This window comes from Gasterosteus aculeatus, chromosome 7 (assembly GCF_964276395.1).
Source record: "Gasterosteus aculeatus chromosome 7, fGasAcu3.hap1.1, whole genome shotgun sequence".
In the NCBI taxonomy this organism is placed as follows: domain Eukaryota; kingdom Metazoa; phylum Chordata; class Actinopteri; order Perciformes; family Gasterosteidae; genus Gasterosteus; species Gasterosteus aculeatus.
The window spans coordinates 13,530,955-13,558,412 of NC_135694.1; the positions used below are offsets into that span (position 1 = coordinate 13,530,955).

At 41.5% G+C, this 27,458-nt stretch overlaps 1 protein-coding gene across 50 annotated transcripts in view; it reads right to left on the bottom strand.

Annotated features, from left to right (window-relative positions):
* The window catches only part of ank2b (ankyrin 2b, neuronal), a 150,492-nt gene that overhangs the window by 33,688 nt on the left and 89,346 nt on the right, over positions 1 to 27,458 (bottom strand). For 27 of the 50 annotated variants that reach the window (XM_078105818.1, XM_078105816.1, XM_078105826.1 and 24 more), the window contains 21 exons: positions 26,003 to 26,101; positions 25,392 to 25,490; positions 23,186 to 23,383; positions 22,755 to 22,853; positions 22,453 to 22,551; positions 22,015 to 22,113; positions 21,819 to 21,917; positions 19,855 to 19,930; positions 16,764 to 16,905; positions 13,033 to 13,120; positions 12,636 to 12,739; positions 8,939 to 8,977; positions 7,737 to 7,961; positions 5,470 to 5,568; positions 3,759 to 3,913; positions 3,420 to 3,631; positions 2,455 to 2,659; positions 2,259 to 2,355; positions 1,927 to 2,155; positions 409 to 534; positions 115 to 237 (listed from right to left, as the gene is read on the bottom strand). In XM_078105818.1, coding sequence (XP_077961944.1) covers positions 115 to 237; positions 409 to 534; positions 1,927 to 2,155; positions 2,259 to 2,355; positions 2,455 to 2,659; positions 3,420 to 3,631; positions 3,759 to 3,913; positions 5,470 to 5,568; positions 7,737 to 7,961; positions 8,939 to 8,977; positions 12,636 to 12,739; positions 13,033 to 13,120; positions 16,764 to 16,905; positions 19,855 to 19,930; positions 21,819 to 21,917; positions 22,015 to 22,113; positions 22,453 to 22,551; positions 22,755 to 22,853; positions 23,186 to 23,383; positions 25,392 to 25,490; positions 26,003 to 26,101 — 2,712 coding nt within the window. The remainder of the gene's footprint in view (positions 1 to 114; positions 238 to 408; positions 535 to 1,926; positions 2,156 to 2,258; positions 2,356 to 2,454; positions 2,660 to 3,419; positions 3,632 to 3,758; positions 3,914 to 5,469; positions 5,569 to 7,736; positions 7,962 to 8,938; positions 8,978 to 12,635; positions 12,740 to 13,032; positions 13,121 to 16,763; positions 16,906 to 19,854; positions 19,931 to 21,818; positions 21,918 to 22,014; positions 22,114 to 22,452; positions 22,552 to 22,754; positions 22,854 to 23,185; positions 23,384 to 25,391; positions 25,491 to 26,002; positions 26,102 to 27,458) is intronic. The other 23 variants (XM_078105819.1, XM_078105817.1, XM_078105832.1 and 20 more) reach the window with 9 other exon arrangements.

The window sequence follows — 27,458 nt, forward strand, 5'->3', positions numbered from 1 at the left end:
AGAATAGAGCATATACAGTATTACAGGCAAAATAGACACAAGATTACAGCGTAGTTGCTGCACCAACAACACAAGTTTCTCCGCTTGAGTCAGACAACAGTGTAGGGCCCTTACCTTGCAGTATGATGGGAGGGTGATGTTGAGGTTGCAAATGGCATTTGGGGTTAGTGACCTGTAGTTCCTGGGTTCTTTTATAAAGGATAGACGGCCACATGGCTCCTGAGCGTTGTCTCTGATCTGCAACAGCCAAGCAGTTCAGTATTACTCAGTCAACTTTTTATTAGGGAAAATTGTATATAATTAGAATGTCAACTCTAATTAGAAAATTGCGACATGATGCATTTTGTTGACACGTGTTTAAAGACCTCGGTTGTTGTTTCTTTGTTTCAAATAAAGAATAGCTCTCACTTTGATGAAGAGTGCTAGTCTGTTCTCTTTAAAGGCAAAGAAGCTGAAGAGATGGTGCTGACCACTTTTGGTTAGTGGAACAAGGTTTCCAAAGCAGTCTGCATAGATAGGTTTACCTTCCAGGACCTGAGAAATGTAACAAGTACACTTATTATCAGCATATAACCAACAGAAAAAACAACAGAAATATTCAAAAATCAATGTTTTTTCTCCTCCATGTAGTGCCCAATTTTTTTAACTTTATTTCTCTTTTGATCCCTTGCTCCACTAGTCCATATCGATGTGTCCTTGGGCGAAACACTTAACCACACATTTTTCTTGTAGCTGTGACTACGGCAGTAGGGTTCTACAGGGGAACTACGGCAGGCGCGGCATCACCAACAACCCACATCCCACACAGGCACACACAATGGTAAAACAAATTAAATAAAATGATAACAAATACAATTGCAAACAAGTTGTAAGGTGCTATATCATATATGGTTCAAGCGGCACCAACGTGACAAGCACAAGACACAGAGCTAACCAGAAAAAGAGAGGGAAAAGGGTTAGGTGTGGGGGTTAGGGTTAAGATGGACATTTTTGTGACTGGTGGAAAGCACAAATCAGATGATACTCTGTTCCAACTGTAACAGGTGACGCGACCGCCACAAAAACGGCACAAAAAAGGTATTATATTAGTATTATAATCAATGCAATTAATGCAAAACAAAGAAGGTATGTTGTACATGGGTGACCATGTTCTATATCATCAAAGGGACGCTTGACAGAAAAAGTTTGGGAATCACTGGACTATGGTGTTTGAATGTTGTGTGAATGATTAGATAGTCTTGATAAGCACCTTCCATGGTAGCTACTGTCATCAGTGTGTGCATAATGACCGGTAGTGTTAAATAACGTGTAAAGAGAGACAAGTACAAGTTGTTTTAGCATGTAATATTTGTTATGCGGATTGATGTCCTGTCCAAAATCAACAAGGAAGGCAACTTTCATCCACTTTTATTGTATTTATTGGAAATTAAAATGTGATGTCCCAAAACATTTTCATAACAAATCTGTTAATTGTGTTTGTTCCTTCTCCATGTTCTTTCCACTCTAAGAACAGTCTCTGTTAAAATACTAAACCTGTAGAAACGTTGAATTAATCTTTGACAGTAATCTCTTAATTGACAAGGAGGTCTCAAGAGTTGTCAGACAAAATCAGATTTGAGAGGATTATTCAATCTCTGTACTATAACTTTTCATTATTGCAGTTCATCATATTTAATGTTATGTCAAAACAAAATATCACGCCTATATCTGGTAAGAAATGCACTGACCGTTTTTTAAGATCGAGCAAGCTCAGTAATAACTAACCGTTCTTGCAACATTCACATACCGTAATCACAGCTACGGGATCAACTTGAGTTTTGAGGGTCTTGCCCAAGGACACATCAACATGGACACTAGTGGAGCCAGGGCTCAAATCGCACATCCTAATTGACAACAAGATGTTTCTCCCCCACCATCCCTTCTCACCTCAACATCTCGACTGCGGGCCACCTCGGTGAAATTCTCCTGCTGCTCTAGGGTTTTGTCAATCTTGTCGTCTGTCATGCAGAAGCAACGCAGTCGCGCTTCAACGGAATCGTGGGTCTTGGCAAAGATGACAAACTTGGCCATGTAAGGTACACAGATAATCTCGCGGTAGACCTGTGTGGAGAAATTGACAGATTCCTGGACTTGCCGACAGTCTATCAGCCAGAACCTAAAAAACAGAAGAGGATTGAAAAGAACAACTGAGGTTAGGTCTGCTGCTAGTTCAATCAGTGATACATTTAGTGGTGCTACAACAAATACTTTTTTGTTACCTTGCAGACACGTTGGTGGTGAAGGATACACAATCATTGATAAATGTTAGCGGTGTTGTTCCTGTTATGTCCTCCCATTGAGCAGGGGTTGTTCCACCTTCACATGAACACAAACCCAAGATTGAAAACTTTGAATGTGAGTGTTTGTACTGCAGGTCTATTCATAGCTTTGTGAATGTATTGTTAGTTCTCTAACCCGTGATACTACAAAGCAGTCGTAAGGTGGGTGTGTCTCCTCCAAAGCCATTCAGAACAAGGTCTGAGTTGCTCTTTGGGACAGGGATAGTCATGGTGATGGGTTTATGGAACTTCCTCCTGCGAGGCTCCAAGGTGACGATGGGGCTCAACGTGGCCTTGTTCCCCAGGATCTTCCTCACTACATCCACTCTCACTGGCTGGGACTAGGAGAGAAGTCAGCGTGTACAACAACATTATTCTTTCTTGACAATAAACCATGCACTGAGGATAATGTCTTTCCAAAGTCGAACTTTAGAAACTGTGTTTTCAAGTCTGTCTGTCCGTCCATTCATCCCTTTTCCTCCGCTTATCCAGGGTCAAGTCTCGATGGCAACAGCACCTTCTCACCCACAACATTTTCCAGTCCCGAGTTCCCAGGTCAGCTGGGAAATATGATCCCTCCAGCGTGTACTGGGTTTTCTGCGGGTCTGAGGCTAAGGCTGATGTCGTCCACCCTTCGGAGGAAACTCCGAACATTTTTGCTGCTTGTATAAGTGACCTCGTTCTTTCTGTCACAACTCAGAGTTCGTGACCATAGGTGAAGGTCAAAACCAGTGGCTGCTAAGAATTTTTACCCCCAGACAGTCTTTTATTCCCTTCTTGGAGGTCTCAATGAGAGTAATTGGTGAGAAAGGCTAGTCTTCCAGCTCCTCCCACCAGAAAGCTCCTGGCTAGGAGTTGGAGGGTCATCACATTATAAATTATACAAATTGTCAAATGTCAATTGTCAAGTGTTTTTGAAATATGGAATGTACACAGAAAAAATATAAAAGATGTTATCTGCACAAAATATATGCTTTTCCCTGCATTTTCTATAAAGCAATTGGGCCAATTGATGATTAAAGATGTAAATGTATGACATATAATATACACGTATACATTATATATATAAGTATGGACTTTACTGATGTTTTTGTCAAATACCTGCAATCCAACCCTGATCCTCTTAGTTAGGGCACCCTCGGGAAAAACAGCCTTTACTTGAGGCACAACAGTGCTGCTCAGGACGCCTCCTTCCGGACCAATCAGATTACTATCTTGCTTGATTCGCGACACCACTGCAAAGTATTGTGGGAAATCTTTTGTGATGATTCGGCAAATGCGCTTCCTCTCCAGCTCCTCTGGCGTGTCCAACTCTGGTGGAGGGGAGAAGAAAGGAATATGTGTCAGTGATAATAAAGTAGGCGGACTATTAGTGTTTTCAAGTGGGATTTTAGTTATCAAGTTATGGTGGATTCTATTGTTACACCATCAGAGACTGACCCTCGTCTATGCCGTTGAGTATCCGGTTGAGTTCCTCTTTGTTATGTTCACAGTGATGCTCCTTCCAGCTTTCTCCAGTCTCACTCCTCAGAATCACCAGCTCCCTCTCTTTCCCTCGAAGGGCAGCAAAGTGGGGGATCTCCACAATGACAGGACTGGAGGGATAAGGCCAGTTAGTGTGAGTAAGTACAGTATTTCATGGATGATAACAATATGTGTACAAGTATCTCTGGGCATGGTCGTTTTTTATTCTTAATCCCAAACATTATTCGTAGACAATTTAAGGTTTCCTGTCTTTTAAATTGTGCTCACTGCGTTGTATAATGGTAAGCTTACTTTCTATTTCATCAGTACCTCAAACAATAGTTAGATTTAATAATTGTAGGTAGCCTAAAGCATCATGTGGGTACGAACATTGTCATAAGTCTAACCTGGATGACATAAGCAAACTGATTGGAGTTGACAGCCCGTGAAAAATCAGTTAATCTTGGAGAGAAACAAGACGTGTGTATTGAATATTAGGCGTGACTTCAGCTGTTGTGGTAGTTTGAGAAGTTAAAAGAAGAAGGTAAAAGTTCTGATTTGAAAACTAAGGTAACTATGGTAACCACGTTTGCAGAATTCCCTGAGGGAATAAAGAAAATATTTTAGTGGATGATCATGTTGAATATTCAAGTATTGTCACTTTAATACTTACCTGACATGCATCATCTCCAAAAATCTAGCTACAACATATGTCTTTAAAAGGCATGCTACAATGACAATCCAACATTGGACAGATACAGCAATAAAGCAAATAATATTTCCATGTGATATTTCGAGGGTTCTTTGGCCTGGACAGTAGATAATAATATGCATAATGTTGCCATTTTTAGGCTATTTTAAAACTAGCCATTGCCACACTTTGAATGGTGGTGAGTGGTGGCAGGAAACTATATATATAATAAGTAGCAAAGAATTCAAAAGTATACTTTTATACACAAAAGAAAGTAAAACAAACATGGTAAATGGTAAATGACCTGTACTTGTATAGCGCTTTTCTAGCCTTCTGACCACTCAAAGCGCTTTAACACTACATGACATCATTCACCCATTCACACCCATTCATACACTGATGACAGGAGAACCATACACAGTGACACCTGCCATCAGTAACTAACATTCACACACTGTAGTCACAGCTACAGGAGCAATGTTGGGTTAAGTGTCTTGCCCAAGGACACAACGACATGCGGGTTAGCCGGGCCTGGGATCGAACCGACAACCCTCTGATTGGAGGACGACCGTGCTCCCCACTCACCCACAGTCGCCCCATCATTAATGGCTAACATAGCCATTAATACCATATTGTTAAATTTCACCTGGTTCCCCAGCTACGTAGAGGCCAGAAAACCGTGTAAATCTCACAGAGAATTAAAAAGAAAAAAAATAATATAATCTTCTAAAACACATTAGTCAAGAAAACAGCAAGCAAGAAAATATAAACACAAAAAAGGACAGGGCAAAGAGGGGGATTAAATAAAATGGAATCAGCAGAGTAATGTCACAACAATGTGATATCTAGAGGGTCATAAGTAGCAGATGAGGTGTGGTACTAGACACCCACACAAACAAAACAACACAATGACAATAAATTCAAGGGGTTCTAAGATAAAGCACTACTCATCCACAGATTGTTTTATATAAAAAATTTAAAAAATGTCCACCATACCCAAGAAATCTTGTCCCCGGAGGACCGAGCTGGAGGATTCTGCTAACCAAACTCTCTCCCTCATTAAGAGGTGGAGGGGCAGTGGGAAGGTGTAGTTTACTGTGTAATCGACCAAGCGTCCATACGCAGCAGTGAGGAAGAAAGAGCACACAGAATGTTTTGGATGGGGCAAACTAGAATATTGACACTGTGGTAATTTTTATCACCGTGCCTATGGAGGCCAAAAGTGTTCAAATTGGATAATGATAATTCAATACATACAACATAAATATTATAAAGATGAAATTATTATTTGTTTTCCTGTTTTCCTTCCTACTTTGTTTTATTAGTTACAGGTTATATATTTATTTCTGTATTAATTATTAATATACAAGTATTAAGTATATTAATAAAATAGTGTTACATATATATTTAAATTATAGTATATATTGTATTTAAATAACAACTCTTTGGGTCTCTATGTATCTAGATTTTATAGGCATCTAAAGACAATGTTTCAGTTTTGAATGTTAGGTCTTTTATATACACATTCGGCCTAAGCACGTTAACATGGTATAAATGCGTTAACGAAGCCATCCAATAACGCCGATAATGACTTTATCATGAGTTAACAAAATTCCTTTTGCATTGCACGGTGTAGTCGATAAAAGTAAAGCTATTCGTAATGACTGCAATCTGCAACTCTGAAGTTCTCTGACCCTGACTTACTACTATTACCCAATAGCTACAAGGCCGAGCGGTATGGCCAAAAATCCATGTATCGTGGTGTTTTACCATGTTAAAGACTGTTTGTTGTGGGTTATTCATTGTTGTTATAAAGTTAACCATGACTCAATTTCAACACACGTAAGACAGGTGGATGACGTGTAAAAATAAATTCTGCCGCCTGCCGGAGAGCAATCTCAGTTATTATGGCGTAACACCGCTATGAACGGTACGTGAAGAAATTCATACCGTACGGAAATGTCATTGAACCGGAAGCCCTAGCTACCCAAACAACCAGCGGAGCGAGACTTTGGCAGACTACGTTGGATGCGGTGTGCCGGAGAACTGTTGGAAAACCAACGCAATAAGAAGGAAGCTTCCTTAGAATCGCAACGAGGGGGCGCGTACGAGCCTCACCCAGGAGAGTACACGAGTTGTATGAAACTGAACAACGGTGTCAGTCTTAACAACATCTGCACCCTGTGAAAGGTGTTTTTTTACTTACAAGTCATATGGTTTAGAAAGAGAGAGGTTCTTTGTCATCTGAATGTAAATTACCTTGTGTGTCTTAGCAATTGGCTGGGTGCAGAGTAGTAAGAAAATGTTAACTTGCTGTTCTGAGAGTGCCTGTTATACTGTTCTGAAAATATTACTTTAAAATAAAAGCGTGCAAAACACTAGTTTTAAAGTTATTATTGAATATTGCGCAGAAAATTCTGCGATTAATAGTTACTTTTTCTCATCTTTGCCCAATACTAATCCATGAATGTGCGCTCTAATATAATCTGAATATATTTGAGTAGTTTTGGTCAGGGAGAACCCTCCTGTCAGCAATAAATAGTTGATGAATAACTTATAACTATAATTCATATTATTATTATTATTAAGCGGGGGAGTCATCATAATATCATGGATACATTTATACTATTCTTTTCAAACATCACTGGCAGAGGGTAGTATTTTAGGTCACATATCAAACCAATCATTAAGCAATATACTGAAGGTGGGGTTAATCGGAAAAGGTTTTTGTAAAAAGGTTAAAACGAGTTGGACTGCAGCTCTTATGAAAAAAATCAGGACATGCTAAAGAGCAACGATTGACATTTCGATGGTGCTTGGAGAAAGCAATAGCAGATACACAAATATTTTCAGTAATGCAGAGGCAGAGGTTAAATCAATCTGAAAGAATAAGGGCAGCAGGTTGTGAAATTGCCATTGAAAGGGTCAATAGCAGGGTCAAAAGGGTCAATAATCAGTGTCAATAGCAACAATGTTGAAATATTGTTCCACAGGTCTGACTTCTTTTTTTTCTTTTCCTCTCACACTAGAGATGCATGCGTGAGATATAAAGCCCTTTTTTATGGTACTATCATAATTCATTTCAAATGGTATTGAAAATCCAAACCCATGCAAAAAACAAGTAATGAAATTTTACTAAATTGTATCAATTTTTTTTAATTATATATTTTCATTTTTTTACCTCTTCATATTCCTTTTCTCCTAATCCTGTACATCCACTAACTTTTATTCACTCATTCCATCATCGATCCCTGCCACCTTACCCAAGGAACTGGGCTCCAGAGGGCCCCACCTCAATGAGCCTGCTGGCCAGACCCTCACCCTCAACCATTGGGGGCATAGTGGCCAGACGGTGCCTCTTCACCAGCCGGCACGTCACACGCGTGGGCGCGCTGCACTTCTTGGGTGGGATGATGATGCGTAGGCCGTTGTGCCTACAACCACGCATGGCCCCGCCCCTGGCATCCACCATGAAGCTGACCAGGAAGCTGAGGCGGAACAGGAGATATTTCCAAAATTTAAAAACATTTCTCATTGATCATATGTGACCAAAGCTACGTGGCAGATTATTTGACCATGATTATTATAAAGATGTAATTTTCTGTTTAAAAACAAAATTTCTCTGACTTTCATGTCTCTTTTTGTTTCACTGAATGGCCAACATCAACGGCTTTATCTCTGTAATTCTGGTCTACTTGCATTAATGTGTTAACCTCACAGCTGGAGACTCTCTGACCTCGCTCTTCATGCAAAATTGAAACTACAGGATGCACATGGATCATGAAGCGCAATGAGCAGGAGTATGGGTGTGATGAAGTTACATTACAATTCCATCATTAACAGTTCATGACTCTCAAAGACAGCATAGTGTTTAACGAGCACACAGCTTCAACTCTATTACTGAATTCATGCCCAGAAAACAATTCGAAGACAAAGATTTGTGTCCTCCACTGCTGAAAAGTACTTACAGTAAGTGCTTTAGTTTATTATGGTCAGAAAATAAAGCTTTTCCTCATTGACAGAAATCAATCAGAGTATGTTTCTGCAGCAGGAGATCTGAGCCCATTATCTTGTACACAATAATACTTATCTCATACAATCAGACCAACCCTGAGGTATGTTAGTGGAAATGCACAATAAACAAGACAAAATCCACAAAAATGTGCTCAACTTTCACTGCCTATTTTTGCCCAGATATCCAAGGTTAAGGGTTTGTTTTCCTGAACTTGCTGAATAGCATGATATTTTTCTGTGGAGAGATCAACACTGGGATTCTCAGTGTGAAAATAGAGTCAGATTAGTCAGATTAAATGATTTAACATTGTAAACCCACAGCCAAATCAATGAGGCAATGTCTGTTGATGACGGTGACAGATACATCTCTCCACAAGGAGAGGTGCATCTGTGAGGAAGAGCATGATGACGATGACATTAAGAATGATTTATCCAAGATGCAGAAGGTCACCTGGTGTGGTCTCCATGATCGGGGCACGGAGAGGAACGGCTAAAAACAACAACCACATCAGACAGAAAGGAATAAAAACTCAAGCAGAAACAAGATCGATCAAGATACAGAGACACAGAGTAGTCTCTTAATCAATCTTTCAAAACACAATCAATGTTACATGGTCACTTACATTTCAATATTGCCTATCTACAAGAATAGTGGCAATTCAAATCAGTATTTAGTGTATTGTTCCATTTGTTGCCAAAAACAATAGTTCAACACTACACAATTTCATGGCTCTACGTCGAGTACAAGGCTATAAGAAATTGCTAATCCAGTTTAGCATAAAAACTGGCGGCAACTAGCCTAAAGTTGAATTTTAACCTTCTAACATCACTCGAGCTAAAACTCTCCACCTCATCCTGAGTTTTCTAAATCTAATTTGGCTGCTTGCACCCACGACCTAATTCTATTCATAATGACCCATCCTTTATGACCATAGGTAAGGGTAAGAACGCCGATCGACCGGTAGATGCCTTCCGGCGCAGCGAATATGTGACAGAGCAAAAAATAAATGAGCCGAGGTAAAGGACAGAGCAGCAACAGCTGTTGTGAATCACCTGGCGCGGGCAGCGAAGTCTGTATGACTCAAGTCGTCCAAGGTGTGGGAGCATTTCACACTAGAAAAACTAAAAGAGTGTCAATCTGTTGTCGTGTATATATTCTGTCCCACATCGGTTATTATTGACAAATACATTCGTTTGTGTTTAAAATGTCATTTCATGGCCATCTTAAGCCGTGTTTAATAATATACATATACTTAACTTGCGCTACAATGATGGTAATGAATAAGTAAGTAATGTTGAGAATATGTTCCGACGTTCAAACAAATCCTCTTATGTTTACTGATTTGTATTTGTCTTTTTTTTTATTATTATGTTATTATAATGTTTAAGAAGCAACCTCCTTTTTCTGAAGTTTTTTTGCACTGTGATTTTGCAGTTCTGTTTTAGAACAAAGGGTTGGAAAATGTGTTAATGTTTTTATTAATGCTGTTTTTTTGACCAATTATCAAAAAAATTGTTATTTGCACCCCTAGGCTCAGCTATCTTTTGTCACAACGGTGCGGTAAAGCGAGTGCAATACCGCCCCTGCTAAATCAATTCTCCGGCCAAACTTACACTCCATTTACCCCTCACTCGCGAAGACCCAAAGGTCCTTAAATTCCTTCACTTGGGCTAAGGACACATTCCATACCCACAGTAGGCCTCAAAGTCCTAGGTGCATCAAGTGGCGGTAACCCTCCAACACAGTGGTGGACACTGGTCGTCAGAGAAGACGTCCGACTGGACATCCCCAGAGTTATGATAACCCAGGGGACTCCATAGGCACCTGCAGCATACTGACAGACCCAAAGGGCGGCAGCCTCAGCCGTGATGGAGGCAAAGCAGCAAGTGTGTGAATTCGGAGCAACTATGGAAAAAGCACTTTCGGTCGGCAAAGTGAAAACGGGGAATCATCCAAGCAGTAAGGATTGAACTCTGAAGACTGCAACTCTGAAGGTTATTGGACTGTGCAAGGATCACTCCTGAGTCCAACTACTACCCCCTCTTTGGTAGCGGCGGAGCTGGAGGCTGAGGTAGGATCATCTTCAATTTGTCTGGTGGAAGTCACTAAGGTAGTCAAAGAACTCTCTGGTGGCAAAGATGGATGAGATTCGTCCGGAGAAGCTGAAAGCAATGGGTGTTGGGGGGGGGGGGGTCTTTAATAGTACGCCTCATTTCGTGGAAGTCTGGGCCTGAATGGCAGACCGGGGTGGTGGTTCCTTTCTTTAAAAAGGGCGACCATAGAGTGTGTGCCAATTTCAGGTGTATTACACTACTCAGCCTCCCCGGTAAGGTTTATTCCAAGAGGAACAATGCAGATTTCATCTTGGTTGTGGAACAGCCAGAGCAGTTGTTTACTCTTGCAAGGATCATGGAGGCGGCTTGGGAGTTTGCTCATACGGTCTTCATGTGTTTTGTGGTCCTGGAGAAGGCTAACAAATTGTAGCACTTAAATTGTACTTATAACGCCACTCATCTATAGCAAATTGTAAATTGGCTTATTTGAGGAAATTGCACTTTCTTGTTTCTTGTTCTTCTGAGTTTGTACCCTATGGTTGAATGCACTTAATGTAAGTCGCTTTGGATAAAAGTGTCAGCTAAATGACATGTAATGTAATGTATAATCGGATACTGTGGGAGGTGTTGCGGGAGTATGTGGTGAGAGGGTGTTTTCTTGGGACCATCTAATACTTTTGTGAGGACTGCGGTTTGTCACCAATCCTGTTTGTGGTATTCAGGGACAGGATTTCGAGGCATTGTCGGTGGGAGGAGGTATTCTGCAAATCTCATCGCTGCTTCTTGCAGCACTCAATGGCGAGGTTGGCTGCCAAGTGTGAAGCAATCGGGGATAGGATCAGCACCTCTAAATCTGAAGCCATGGTTCTCAACTGAAAACCCCTAATGTTTTTTAAAGGTTACAAGATGGAATTATAACAGTGTATCCAGTGCTGTAGTGGTAAAATTAGAGGTGGGTAAACTCTGAATTTTGTGATCATACAGACCTCGACGCGATGCGAAGCAACGCAACACAAAGCGTCGCGACTCTGTAAGGCTGTCCTGGCTATATTGCATTATGTTATCAGTAAAAGTCATATACAACATCAATGACAATGAATAAATGTGTTAGTAGTTTGTAGTTTATTAAATCTAAGAAAACAGTGAAGAAAAGTATGTCAACACAACACAACAAGACAATTGCAGATTAAAAACTATCTACATATGGAGTCTCCTTTTCACAGTAGTGCCCAGAGGGCCTCCTTGTCCTCCACGTCAGGTCCTGCCTTGCACAGAGGAGCCATGAACCCCAGAACGCGTTCAGGAAGTTCGGTAAGTTAAAGGAACACTCATGTACTACCTATGTCATCATAAGTAGCCTACAGCATGTTTTTTTTCACATTGAGAACTGACTTGTTTTCTTATCTACGCGTCACCAGGCGTTTTTCTTGTCCTTTTACCGTGCACGACCAGCGAACACAGAGCGCGCGACTACTACCCCCCCCGTCGGTCGTTCCGCCCGCAAAGACTACTACACCCCCCCCCCCCCGTCGGTCGTTCCGCCCGCAACGACGACTACCCCCTCGTCGGTCCTTCTCGACCGGTCCGCGAGGTAAGAAAGGTTGGGGACCACTGGGCTGATCCGTTTACACACCTCCTGGATCCTGACTGGTGTCGCTGCTGCAGCCGCAAGGCACTGATTGGATGCTCACAGACCGTAATACAGCGCAGATGAACATGATTCAGACTACGGCGTTTATATGTTCAACAATAGGAAACGTAGTCTTAGCTGTTTTAAAATTACACCAAGTTTATTTCGGATTATTCCAACGGAAGAATACAAGGCGCAGGGAACTTTGAGGTGCGTAAATGCTACTTAGGGGTGCGTAAACGCTATTTATAAGTGCGTAAACGCTATTTCCAAATTCCAGAGGTGCGTAAACGGCGTTTACGTGCGTTTACCCTCCACTACAGCCCTGAGTGTATCCATTTCTCAATTGAAGTGGAAAGATCTGCTAACATCAGTATTCCTTTTTGTAAGGAAAGCAAAGAAGAACAAAACTATGTACATAGTATATACATATAAAAATTAGCTTGAACCTGAAAATTCTTACCCAGAGTGAATGGGGGTGCAAGATAAAGCAACATTGTCCAGGTTCTCGGTACCCCAACTCAAACGATATGAATCCCTGTCACACTCCCTGGCAAGTGAGGAGACCTGGAGTCGAACAAAGAAGCTTTTGTCAGACATCAGTAACAGGAATCATATTATGTAGCATTAGGAACTGAAGGCAATACATATATTATTATACTTCACTTGCCGTTAATGGAAGTTCAATACTAAATCACCTACCTTCATTTTAAACTATAATTTAAACTATAATTTAATACAATACTAATAATACATTGAATAGTTAACTCCTCCAGAGTTCTTGTGAAAATAAAACTTTACAAAATACAACATTTCTACTGCAATGGCTATGAATATAATTGACTTGTAATGTACTTTACCTGGTGACTGGTCAGCATCTCATCCATAATGCCCTCATGTCTAGGGGAGTAGTAACTGTGGTGGGTGGGTGTGAAGGACCTGTCTGAACTGTAGCAGAAGAAAACCATTGAAGCCAGTGAGGCTCAGTGGTCAAGACAATTGAAAAGATCACAGCGGGTGGGAAATGAAAGCAAGCAAAATACAGAGACACCAAAATTCAAAGTGTGGAAATCATGTGGCAGGCTGATCAATTTTGCCAATATTCAATTTCTGCAAATGCAAATGCTTCTCAATATCTTGTATGTCCCCACGTGCTTGTATACATGCTTGACAATGTCGCAACATGCTCCAAATGAGACAACGGATGGTGTCTTGTGGGATGACCTCCCAGATTCCCAGTCTCAGGGCATCAGTGAGCTCCTGTAAAGTCTGAGGAGCAAACGGGCAGCGTCTGATGGACTGAAACAATGTCCCAGGTTTAGGTCAGGTGATTGTGAGGGCCATTAAATTGTATTAATTCCTTTATCCTCAGAGTAATGCCTGCATACTCTTGCCACATGAAGCCGGGCATTGTCGCGCATCAAGAGGAACCCAGGACCTACTGCACGATGGTAGGGTCTGATCATGGGTTCATCCCAATACCTAATTTCAGTCAAACTGCCGTTTTCCAGCCTATAGAAGTCTGTGCGTCCCTCCATGGATACGCCTTCCAAGACCATCTCTGACCCACAACCAAACCGGTCATGCGAAACAATGTTGCAGACAGCATAGATTTCTCCTTGGCTTCTTAAGACCGTTTCAGTCCTCTGGGTGAACCTGCTTTCATTTGTAAAAGACACTTTGCGCATGCCAATTCTGGTGTTCTACAGCAAATGCCAATCAAGCTCCACGGTGCTGGGCAGTGAGCACAGGGTACACTACAGGACATTACGTCCTGAGGCCACGCTTATAATGTCTGTTTCTGATTGTTTGGGTAGAGACATTCACACCAGTTATGGGGGTCATTCTGTAGGGCTTGGGCATTGCTCAACCTGTTCCTCCTTGGACAAATTGGCAGATATTGTCCCTGCTGATAAGTTGAGGACCATAGATCATAGAAGGCCTTCAATGGTCCTGTCCAGCTCTACTAGAGTAGCTGCCTGTCTCCTGGAATCTTCTCCATGTTCTTCTCGTACTCGGGGGACACGTTAAATCTCCTTGCAACGGCACACATGCATGTGCAATCCTGGAGTTGGACAATGTATGCAACTTCTGTAGGGTTAAGAAATTGCCTAATGCTCACAGTAGTAGGGGTGCAACAGATCACAATCAGTCAAATATGATATTGCGAACATCAGCAGTACAACTTTATTACCTTATGATAATTACACTATCAAAAAAAAAATACTCGTTGATTTAAATGGTTATGGTAAAGGAACAATTGTTTTTTGCATTTTTGTTGTCTTAAGGTAACCAAATACAAAACTATCTAGGCTAACATTGTCTAACACACGTTTTACATTCTAGTAACTGAAGAAATAACATTGCGCTATCTAGATAGACTAAGAGTCTAAAAGTACACAAGCAGATTAGGGCTACAGTAAGATTGTGCAGTAGTGGTTTAAATTTTTTTTTTAAAAACGCGCTAAAAGCGAAAGTTACGTATGTAACCACGGTTCTATGAATCCTGGATGACCGCCAGAGGCAGTGCTTCACACTGGATTATCTTCTGTCTTGCACATGCACAGGTCGAGTCTTTATACCAACAAAGTCACCTGTGTCCTCGGATGACCTCCCGTCACGTGTAAGTACAATAAGTAAGGCGTCATCCTGAGATCAGTCCTACGGAACCTTCTCGCGAGTTCACAGGATTCCGAGTGATTAAGAACTCTGGCGGTCATCCAGGATTCATAGAACCGTAGTTACATACGTAACTTTCGTTCTATTTCATCCTTACTGACCGCCAGAGGCAGTGCTTCACACTGGATTATCTTCTGTCTCGCGCATGCGCAGGTCGAGTCTTTATACGAACAAAGTCACCAGTGACCTCAGATGACCTCCCGTCACCTACAAGTACCGGTGTCATCTAGTGTTGCACGGTGTACCGGTACTAGAAAGGTACCGCAGTACCCTTAGGTTGAAAGCAATACGGTTTGGAAATTTTTTAGTACCGGTACTTTAAAAAAAGCACGCAATCAGAGCGCACTCACTGTTCCGCTCGCTGTCAGGCTGCCTGCACGAAAAGTTTGGAGTTTCTTGTCTGATAGGTGCTTAGCCACATTTGAAGGGTTTGAAGCATGTTTTACAGACGGGTCTGTGTGTGTGCAAGACAGAAGATAATCCAGTGTGAAGCACTGCCTCAGTCAGTAAGGATGAAATAGAACACATTTTAAGAATATATACTTAAAATGTGTATAAGAATATAATATTATACTGTGTTAGCCTGTCAAGATGTGCAAACTATCAGTAAACAAACTATAGCTGAAGCTGCCTGGAATGCTATAAGATTGGCAGTTATTCGATCATACTCCATCACCTTCTTCCAAATTATGGACCAGAGTACCTGGACATAAGGAGCCCGTTTTGGCAGCGAAGAACGAACTTTGTTCCGGCCCCCACGACTCGTTCCCCTGACTCCTCCAGTCCCGGTTCCATGACTCGTTCCCCCAACTCGACCAGTCCAGCCAGACTTCTGGCCGCCCGCCGGGCCGACCCCCGGAGGCTTCCCGCCTTCTCCAGCCGGCGCCCCCGGAGGCTTCCCACGTCCTCCAGCCGGCGCTCCCGGAGGCTTCCCACGTCCTCCAGCCGGCGCTCCCGGAGGCTTCCCGCGTCCTCCAGCCGGCGCCCCCGGAGGCTTCCCGCGTCCTTCCCCGAGCCAGACTTCTGGTCGCCTGCCGGGCCGACCCCCAGAGGCTTCCCGCGTCCTCCAGCCGGCTCCCCCGAGCCAGACTTCTGGCCCGCCCGCCGGGCCGACCCCCGGAGGCTTCCCGCCTTCTCCAGCCGGCGCCCCCGGAGGCTTCCCACGTCCTCCAGCCGGCGCTCCCGGAGGCTTCCCGCGTCCTCCAGCCGGCGCCCCCGGAGGCTTTCCGCGTCCTTCCCCGAGCCAGACTTCTGGCCGCCTGCCGGGCCGACCCCCGGAGGGTCCCTCGGGTGGCCCGACCCTCGTCTCTTCGTTCCCTCCCTCCCGCCCCTTGTCTGCTCTCTGGGCAAAAAAAAGGGCAATATCCAGCCTAAGGATTTAACTAAGATAGTTAAACGTAAGTTACATAGTTAAACAGATTTTCTTTCTGCAGTGATGAAGATGTAAGAGGCCAGCGTCAGTACATACCTTTGCATTTGACTACCAAGAAATGACAAGGAAGGCCAACGATGAAGTATGAGTAGGAGTGAATACACACAGTACACATATCCAAATACAGAGAGTTAGCTAGCTTTGTCCTTAGCGTGAATGGTGATGATAAAGTTAGAGCAACAATACACAGGAAATATTATTTTGATTAGTACAGGATGAAAAGTTGGTTTTACAAATCATGAATATTAATTATTTCAATTTAATATGGGAACAACAACAGCTTCCAGCAGCGGTGCCTACACTTTTTCAAGTTTTCCATTAGCTTCGGGTTGACCGCTCACGTGACCCGTCGTGATTTTTTTTTGCCCCAAAGGCAGGCGATCTACTGGCATTGCCTTGGCGATTAACCTATTGGAGCACCCCTGGCTTACAGCACAACATTTTTGAGATGTTCGTTGGTAAAGTTTGAGTTTAATGTACCTATCAGTGCGTGTCCCCTCCAGGCTGAAGCGTAGGTAGTTCATTCCGTCCAGATATTGTCCTGGTAGGGAATCATCTCCAAGCTCCCTGAGGTCTTCGGCCCTCAGATACTCCCCTCCGTCACCGGTCATTGTGTCATCTCCTTTGGGAGAAAACGGAGGGTTGGAGGTGAATGAAAACAAAGAAACCGACTTCAGTGAAGAACACAAGTAACATTCTTTGGCCCTCGTTTAGCAGACAGCAGTATACTTGCCAGCAAGTTAAAAAATACTGTAGCTAGACAGATATGGTTCACCTGAAGCAGCGCCACCTGAGAGACATCAGGCAATTAGTGGACTAACGTCACTGTCTCCTGACGCGGAGAGTTATTAGCTAACTATCTGGTAAAACTATTGATAAAAATTATCGTGTAATGTTTTCAGGGGATTTAACGGTGTAAAAGTAGGCGTTAGCTCATTAACTTTTGAGCCAAATACAGTTTTAATTATGAAAGTAAAAAGTAATTTGTAAGCAGAGTCTGTAAAAAAAAAAAGCCATGCGCTGCTAATTCAATGTGACGGACGTCCATCGTCATTGTAAACATTTGTTTTTTGCGGAGGTAAAGGGTTGCCAAAATTACCATCGATGCTGACAACATATCGGGAAACCAATTCTGGCCTTTCAAAATAAGATATCCCGCTTCAACACCTCCAAATAGCGCGATGAAAGCGCTTTCATCGTCAAGCATTGCCCAACCGTCGCGCGAGTGAGTCTTACTACTTTCGCTCATCAAAGTAACTTTCCTGCAGTAGTTGGACATATATATATATATTCATGAGATTTGACACATAGATTTGTTGACATGTATGAATTATCATTACTTAAGACTTAGCTAAACAAAGGCTTGCGTGTGTTGCAGAACAGTTTACTGCCAGAACAACAGGTGGAGTAACGTGTTTTGTTGAAGACAACCTAGAGAGTTACGTCTTTGTGTGTGGAAGTCGTTGGTTTGTTTGTTTGTACTTTATTTATCATAGACTTTAATGCCCCGTGCATCGCCACTGCTTTTCACCACGGACACATTTGTTTGTGAACTTTGTTCCCTCGACCGGCAAACCGTTTGCGGAGATCTCCCTCCATGAATCGGGAGGCCATTCGTGCGTCCTTATAGTCCGCCAATGACGGCTTGTAGAAGTGGTCATATTTACGCATTTCTTCCGACAAAATCTCTTCAATCTGATCCGTTCTCTCGTAAACATTCTTCGTTTTAATAATGGCGGTATTGTGCTATGAAAGCGGAAATGTGAGACTCCGTAAAGGATGTAGTTAGCAGACCAATCACAGCCTTGTGCGCTGCAGGAGGCTTGCGTCGCTTTCGACGCAAGCCTAGAAAAATGTCTTGACGCACGCAAGCACGCAAGGAGGTGTGAAAAGGCACGCAAGGGACACGCAAGGGGCTCTTGCGTCTGCGTTTCCTTGCATCGCTCTGAAAACGCAGAAGCATAAACTAGGCTTTACGTTTCGCGGGCGATCAACCATAAAAAAAGACCGGGAAAAGCGGCAAATTAAGAGTGTACAGGTCCGGCATATAATGGCTTCCGCTGTCCGCGTCAGGAGACAGGGACGTTAGATAAAGGCTCCCTGACCCAGTGCTCTCTGTTCTCTTCTCTGTGTGGTCTCTTCCTGAGAACAAGCACACCTTCTGTGTATAGTGTGAGTGCAGACTACCATTCTGTGGGAAGCGCGTAAGGCTGCCATTTCTGTTTCTATTTTTCCTCCTGTTTTGTGGATGGCCCGGGAGGTCACGTTAACTTGTTAACGTCACGTTAACCGAAACATGTATTTAATGTCTGACAGGACAGTAGCGGTTATTGTGTGTGTACTGTGGCGTGTAATGCGCATGTATCTGGCATGGTTTATTTGCAGTTTGCCGCCTCTCCTCGCTCATTGCACCGTGAATCTACTGCCATCATTTTCTTAGGACACACCAAGCTCCATTCTCACTCTCACTCCTTCTCCTACAATCCACGTTTTATTAATGCACATGACTAATTCAGCTTCTTTCCGGGAGTTTTTTATTTGCTTTCTCGCCTAGCAGGTCTCCATAGATCGTAGTTCCATCTCGACCCTGTTCCTGACTCCTGCTGTGGCCCTGCTGACACTTGCTGCTGCTATCATCATCCTTATTATTATTTTAAATATTAATCATATTACTATTACTGTCATCATAAACCAACATTACCCTTTCCTAAGGTCTTTGTGCTTTCCCTCCCCACAGGCTTCTGTGGATGGTGGTTCTATCAAATCTGATGGTGGTTGCCCCTGCAGTGGTCCTGCCGTACGCCTGGCTTGCTACTCGCAATTATTTGAATCATTTCTGTTATAGGAATTGAATGTATTTTACATCTTTTACATTTTTCATTCGGTACACAAGACATCTATTGTTGTCTGTCCATCCGTCCAAGAGAAGGATCCCTCCTCTGACGTTCTCCCTAAGGTTTTTTTTTTTTTCTTTTTCTGTGCCGATGTGTGGGTTTCGAGACAAGAGGATGTCTCATGTGTACAGACTGTAAAGCCGTCTGAGGTAAATTTGTAATTTGGGCTATACAAAATAAAATTAATTGAATTGAATTTTCGAAGGAACACTGGTGATTAATTACCTTCAAAATCTGCCACATCCCATGTGCCTACTGCCCTCAGCAACTGAGGAACATCTTTGAGTTAAGATTGCTTCTCTCACTTGGACCAAAATCTCACTAATGCAGTGAGGGATTGTCTTCATGTGCATGGTCTGTGACATGCTAGATCAGACCCAAGAACTTAACCCTTACTCTCTACTGCGGAAAGTGTATTTTGTTCGTGTAGTACAGTTTACTCTAGTCAAGCACACAAACGGAATGTTCCTGTTGGACAACAGGTGTAGTTCACAGACTTAAGTCATATCATTTCATTTTTCGAGGTGTTTTTCCTATGCCGATGTGTACAGACTGTAAAGTCCTCTGAGGCAAATTTGTATTTTGCAATTTTGGGCTCAACAAAATAAAATGATTTGAATTGAATTAAGCTCCACTGGCGGTAGATGTTGACAGGCTTAATGTACAACTGGATTTACCCTCTTCATCCGAGACATCCAGCACCTCAGTCATGGTCTCTGGCACGTTCAGCTTGTGTTTCTCCGTCACCGTCTGCTAGCAAGGGAGGAAGGAGATCCCATTAACTCTACTTCACATCTTAGTTATTTCTGTTTGCTAGTAAACCGAGCTGAAACCGTACACATTATGGAAGCTGTATTGATGTATGTATTGGAGAAAGGGAATCGTAAAAAGGAAAACTATTCCCTGCTTAAACCTTTTAAGGTTCTGTATGGCATTAAAAACTAGTTCTAAATGAAGAAACTGCAATTACGAGTTATTATTTATCATACATATGGGAATGGAAAGCAACGATCAATCACTGCAGCAGTAACAGCAGTATATATTGCGTAAGGGTGTGTTTTATTGCTAATGAATACATCTTTGCATTTGTTAGTGGAAGATGTATTACCATATTTATTTTAAAGCATGTGTGGTGCTGCTTTAAGATAGATTGGCTCGTTTTTAATGGTGCAACACTGATCTCGGGCTCTCACCTAACTACAATAATTAATAATTGGTTATTTGATTTGATTTATTTGATTTGATTTGATTTAAAACTATCCATGGAATCGTTTGCCATCAGAGCCTACATTCCAACAAAGATTCCTGAACCTTGAAATTTAGATCAAAATGTTATTTGGTGTACCGTTGTATGGAATGCCGTTTTAGTCAAAATTAAATGAATGAATAAATACGTAAATACATGAAATATGCATTTGAAATACATCATGAAATAAATAAATGAGGCAATAAATACATAAATATTAAATACATTTAATTATTTCATGGTACTTTTATTTCGTAATGCAATAAATACATACATATTAAATACATTTAATTATTTCATGGTACTTTTATTTCATAATGCCACTTTTCATTTCATGGTACTTTTATTTCATAATGTCACTTTTCATTTCCAGTCTTTTATTTCATAATGCCACTTTTCATTTCCAGAGTCTTTTATTTCATAATGCCGTTTTTCATTTCCAGAGACTGATTTCATAATGCCGTTTTACATTTCACGTTCTTATATGCAAATCAGGGGGCGTGGCTACAACAGAGCCGTGTGCAAAAGAAGGCTGGCTAAGGGACGTGAGATTAGCGCTGGTACTACAAGCACAGGTGCTGGACGCCCGCCTCTGGATATTCCTGGATATTGGATTTCTCGGGTTGATAGACCAGACAACACAAAGTTAGCCAGCTTGTCGCCAGGAATATCCAGAGGCGGGCGTCCAGCACCTGTGCTTGTAGTACCAGCGCTAATGTTGACTTCTTCAACTTGGACCTCTTCCACACACACGCGGTGCTCAGTCAGTCTTAAACAATTTAAAACTTCGTCGTCTATGTATACATCTTGAAGAGCACTTATCCACCCTAGTATTTCCAAAAACCCCTCAATATGTGTCAAAATCGTATCTGCAGAAAACCCATGTTGATCGATTTGATCTGCTAATGCTAGCATGCTACCTCGGAGACCATTGATGTCTTCCATTATATCAACACTCATGTCCCTTAGCCAGCCTTCTTTTGCACATGGCTCTGTTGTCTGATCTGAATGTTAGATGTAGCCACACCCCCTGATTTGCATATAAGAACGTGCAATGTAAAACGGCATTATGAAATAAGTCTCTGGAAATGAAAAACGGCATTATGAAATAAAAGACTCTGGAAATGAAAAGTGGCATTATGAAATGAAAGACTCTGGAAATGAAAAGTGGCATTATTAAATAAAAGTACCATGAAAAGTGGCATTATGAAATAAAAGTACCATGAAATGAAAAGTGGCATTACGAAATAAAAGTACCATGAAATAATTAAATGTATTTAATATTTATGTATTTATTGCCTCATTTATTTATTTCATGATGTATTTCAAATGCATATTTCATGTATTTACGTATTTATTCATTTATTTAATTTTGACTAAAACGGCATTCCATACCGTTGTGGTGGTAATGATCTCTTCAGTCACGACTCTCAGCGTATCCACCACAGAGATGTAGCCCAGCCTCCGAGCAATACCCAGGGCAGTGTTACCATTCTGAAAGAGAAAGCACAGTAGTTGAGTTGTGTGTCTTTGCACTGTGTGTTGTATGTGTGTGTCTGCGTGTCTGTGTGTTTTGTGGCGGTTCACATACCACAGTGATAGCATTGGGCTTGGCACCGTTTTGCAGCAGTACATTAATGATGTGTGTGTTTCCTTGCTGGGCTGCTTGGTGGAGTGGAGTGTATCCATTCTGGAAAGGAAAGAAAATGTTTTAAATAAATGGATTATTCAAAGTTCACTTTCATGTCAGCCAAGCAGCAGATATGAAATAATGCGTGAAGTTTCACATTTTCAGATGCAACATATGTGTTTTTTCTTGTGCTGATGTGAGGGTTTTAGGACAGAGGATGTCGCATGTGAGCAGATCTTAAATACCTCTGGGGAAAATTTGTCATGTGTGATGTGTGAAAATAACTGAATTGTATGATCACTAGTGATAGTGATTACATTTTATAATAATAAAACCATAAATTTGAAATGATAATGAATATTAAATTCGTATCTGAGCCCTTCAATTTAGTGTCAGTACCTTGGTTTTGGCATTGACACTGGCTCCACTCTGAAGCAGGAAGGTGACCATCTTGGCGTTACCATAGTGACATGCTACAATTAGTGGGGTGTACCCCAACTGCAGAACAACAGAAAACATTGTCAGAATACTGTTATTGAGGGCAAACATTTCAGCAGAATGGGAGATCATGGAATCAGAATCAGAAGACATTTATTGACACATATGTTATACATAGAGGAATTTGACCTGGTGAATTGGTGACATTATATCCTCATACAAACAGAAGGGTGGAAATAAAGAAAATTGAAGTATGTTCATACTTTGGTCTGCTGGTCGAGGTTTGCTCCGTGTTTGAATAGGATCTCCCCAACAGCCACTTTGTCTTCCTGAGCCACCAGATGGAGGGCAGTCAGACCACTCTGCATGAGGAACACAAACAGAACACTTACAATGTTATAACAGACTCATTCAGACCACATTCTGTCATCTCAAATAAGCTGATGTGGCTACTTTGACAATGTTATATGTGATAAACTTTGTCATAAAATGTAAATATTTGATTGATAGGATAATAGAAGACGATCTTTGATGGTTGTATGAAAATGTCATTACTTTGACATTTCTGAATTCTTTAACTGTTAAAAGGCACAAAAGTATAGTTGAAAAAATTCTACCAGAGATGAAAAATGATTTATAGCAATTCACCCAATGGGATATTAGAGTTAGGAAAAAACTGTTTGCTCCACAGTACCTTAGTTTGGACGTTGACCCTGGCTTCCTTGCTCATGAGCAGGGCAGCCATGTCAGTGTGGCCCTCCTGGGAGGCCAGGTGGAGCGGAGTGACACCTTGCTTGGTCAGGATGTTGGTCTCAGCTCCGTACTGCAACAGCACTGTGGCAATCTCCATCTGGTTCTTCTTTGCCGCAATGTGGAGCGGAGTGTGGCCATTCTGGTTGATGAGAGAAAGTTTCAGTTCAGAATATTAATTGAGACAGCCTCTCAGACCAAAATGTTTTAGGAACTATAGTTGACATCCTTGGTGTCAATTCATGTTGTCTTATAATGTTGTAAAATTATCTTAAAAGTTTTATATATCTAATATAATGAGCGTTATTTTTAGCATGGACATGGCATGTTACAAAAACACACATCTTACCGAGGGATTTGGCTACTATCAGAGGACCAGACTGGATATGTTCACTGTTAACACATCTCATGTGTGCAGGCAAATCACGTATTGTGTATGCTAGCCTGATATCTCGTCTCCCTTTAACTTGTAGAGCTGTTTTGTTGCTAAGACAAGTCAGTTAGCTACATTGACGGACAAGGTTACATCTTGCTTTATCACTGTGATCACACTGCAGTTTATTTGGGCTAAATCACACAAACACACACCTGCTACCCCAAAGAGTCACTACAGCAGCAAATGTGTGATAATGCTCTGCTCAAAATAGTCTTCAACAAGTATGTTATTTGCTCTTCGCTGAGTAAAGTTTCTTAAAGACTACAATGACCAGCTGTTTCAAGAATTAAGCCTTGTATAAAATGAAACTACAGTATATTTCTAGAATAAAAAATGAAAACAAACACATTAATGACTTGTACATTTTGCTGGGCTGTCTACCATATCTCTTCTTCCTCAGTAAACTGCAATTGCTAGAAAGAGTTGTGCCTCTTGTAGCAGTCTCTTATGCCTGTGGGTTAGGGTTCTATATTCGAATATATATTCGAATAGTTGCTAAAAACAACTATTCAAATGTGAAAACAAACAACAGCGGCAGCTGCGCGGCTTAGCGGGGGGCGCGCGCCTGTACTGACTATATCGCATGAATAAAATAGACTAGATAGGCTACAACAGTTTCATGCACTGGTTTGATTATTTGCCGTTTCATGCAAAGAAAAAGTTCTGTGTTTACAGCCCAGCTCGCTCAGAGTGTTCAATGTCGGTACTGTAAAACTTTCAGTTTCAATCACTGAATGAAGCCTACCGTATTTGGGACAAGAATCGCGACATTAACTTGCTTGCACAAAACACTTGATCAGCACTCAGCATTTGTTTATTGTTGTCATTTATTTAAACCGCTTTAGGCAGAGAGCGGGAGAGAGAGAGAGAGAGAGAGAGAGAGAGAGACCGAGTGTGTGTGTGCGAGCGAGAGGTCTGGGGTCTTGGCCGTTAGTTAATTTACTTAATTTTGTGTAGGTAATATGTTCTTAAATATGTTTAAAATTAATTATATTACCTATACAAGTAGTTATGTCTCGTTGTATGAATTTGTCCTGTTATTGAGCAAACAGATATTCGAATATATTAAAATATATGTGGGGTTTTTTAAGCGAATATTCAAACGTACTTTTTGAGCAATTTTGACAGCCCTCTTATGGAGTTTCTGCAGTAGCTTTGCTAGCAGCAGCGCACTGATGTCTGCTTCCTTTAGCATGGCTCGTTAATGCCACTCTCCCATGTTTGAAATAGCTAATGTTTTGCCTCCACATTACTTACATTCTGCCCGTCCCGGGTCTTTGTTTGTCGTTACTCATGACATGCACTTTTCCATATGTAGCCAACCATGGTTAAATCTACACTTCCCATGATCCCTTAGCTACTGTTTTTACAGCCACCAAACCTTTCAGTTAAGGTGCGTTCACACAACCACGATGCGAATAATTTGCGCTGCGAGTATGAGATATATATATTTTGAGCGTCTCTCTTTAAAACCATATGAATTTTTTCAAACATATCTTAAATATATACATATATATATACATATAAAATGTTCATGACTTTTCCAAGCCTGGAAATTACAACTTTTAAATTGCATGACCTTTCCAGGTTTTTCATGACCCTACAAACCCTGCAATCGTATTTGTACCTTCAAGCTAAACCGTACACTATTTAAAACATCTTACTCTTCCCATTAGTTTTCTGCTACTTTCAGCACTTTACTGTGGACTATCACCTTGGCCATGCTGTGGGGGGACGCTCCTTTATCCAAAAGCAAGAGTGCCACCTTCTGGTTATCGTAATGCGCTGAAACATGGAGCGGGGTGAGGCCGTTCTAGAGGGGAGGACGTTGAGCGCCAAAGGCTTAGATAGCAGTTAGTGCAGCAGCAAGACAATACTGCCAGACATACAAAAACATGCAGTTAAGAGCATCTGTGAAAGAGGGTTAGACTGTTGAAATGAATTAGAGACAAACTTGACAGCAAAAGCTGAAAGGATGCATGAGGCAATCTAAATATGACGTAAAGAACATATTCAAAGAAAAAATGCAAACATCCTTTTGTTATCCAAGTAAGCACAGTTAATCAAATCAGGTGAAACTAGGCTTACAACTGTTTTACAACTTCTAGTCAACTTAGCCCAAATACAGAAAAATGGCAAAACTCGTTTGGAATATAGATGGTTTCACATTTAAATGTAGGAAAAGCATTAACCAAAAATATTTCAAAAATATTTAGTGAGTGAACACTATAATTTAAATTATATATTGGATAATGAACCACATCTCATAGATTTTACTTTTAAAAAAGTATAAAGATTAAGAGGGCCTTTGGGTTGAATTCTTACCTTTCCAGCTAAATCAGGTGGAGCTTGACGCTGCAGCAGAAGTTTAGCAACATCTAAGCTTCCATACTTAGAGGCCACATGCAGGGGGGTAAAACCTTTCTGTGAGCCAGAGAAGGGAGATCAAGAAATGGGTTTAAAGACAGCAAACTACAGTATATTATCTCAGGTTAACATAAGACATACATTTCTGTTACTAGTGCCTATGATGTCCCTCTACACAAATAGTCTTTCAATACAGTACAACACAATCACATCTCTTAGTTTATTTTCAAACTGATTTGTATTATTTCCCTCATTTTTTTACATGAATCCAAAAGTCTGTTCATTTTATGTTACCAGGCCCATCAAGCCATCAAGATTTGTCCAGCAACATGCAGAATAGGTCAGTAGACCGGAATGTTTTAAATATCAAGATTTATTTTCTTCTTTCTTTAGTGGCATAAAACAATACAAATAAATGCATCAATGTACTGACATACTGATACAACTGTATGTAACCGTAACCAAAAATATGAAATCCTTTACCAATAAATCCAGCAGAGGGGGCCCTTTAAGTATATATTATGACTAGCATGGAGCTAAGAGGCATCACATGTTCAGTGTTTTTATGGCCAAGCCCTGCCCATTAATGGAACCATCCTTTGATTGTCAAACCATGGATTATATCTGATGTAATAGGTAACTGGACAGAACAGAAGAAAAAATGGACAGGAGATGAATAAAGGAGAAAGCAACGGGCCTTGTGGAAATCTCTACGCCAGCGGTTCCCAAACTCAAGAATGCCGCGGCCCAATTTGAAATCTGAAAATCTTTCGCAGCCCACCCAAACATTTAATCACAACTCTGATCAAAACATAATGATTAAATGACCGTAAGAATTTAACCAAAATCAAACATCCGCGAGCAAAAGTCTGTCTCGCGCGAGCAAAAGTTCGTCTCCGTGAGGTATTTGCTCGCTTGCGAAATGTGAACTTCGTTGCTCGCGAGGAGAATCTCTGCTCGCGCTCGAAGGAGTTTTCTACGCGCTCGCTATTGTTCTTTTTGACAGTAAGGTGGAGACGGTGCTTTCAGGGTCCGATCGTTGCTGCGAGGTGCGTCCGCTCCCGCCGCCCCCTCGCCATCCACGCCTTAAATCTTCGGCTCCTTATTTATTATTATTTATTTAGGACACTTATTTTTACTTATTTTCCCCGTTAAGATGGTTCAGCTACTGTAAAGAAAAGGACGCCGTCTCTCGCTCTTTAATCTCATGAAGTGCTCGGCAAGAACGACAGCTTTGTTTCTCCGACACGCCCTGAAACAAGCTCCATATCTCACGTGCTTGAGCGCCCACTCAGCATCTCGCCGTCGTAGACCGAGCTTTGGCATGTTTGGCAGAGCGCCTTGAGCGCCGTGTACAACCAGTATGGATCAACCGATTAACCAATTGATCCATTAAAGCCTTTTAAGTGCGCCT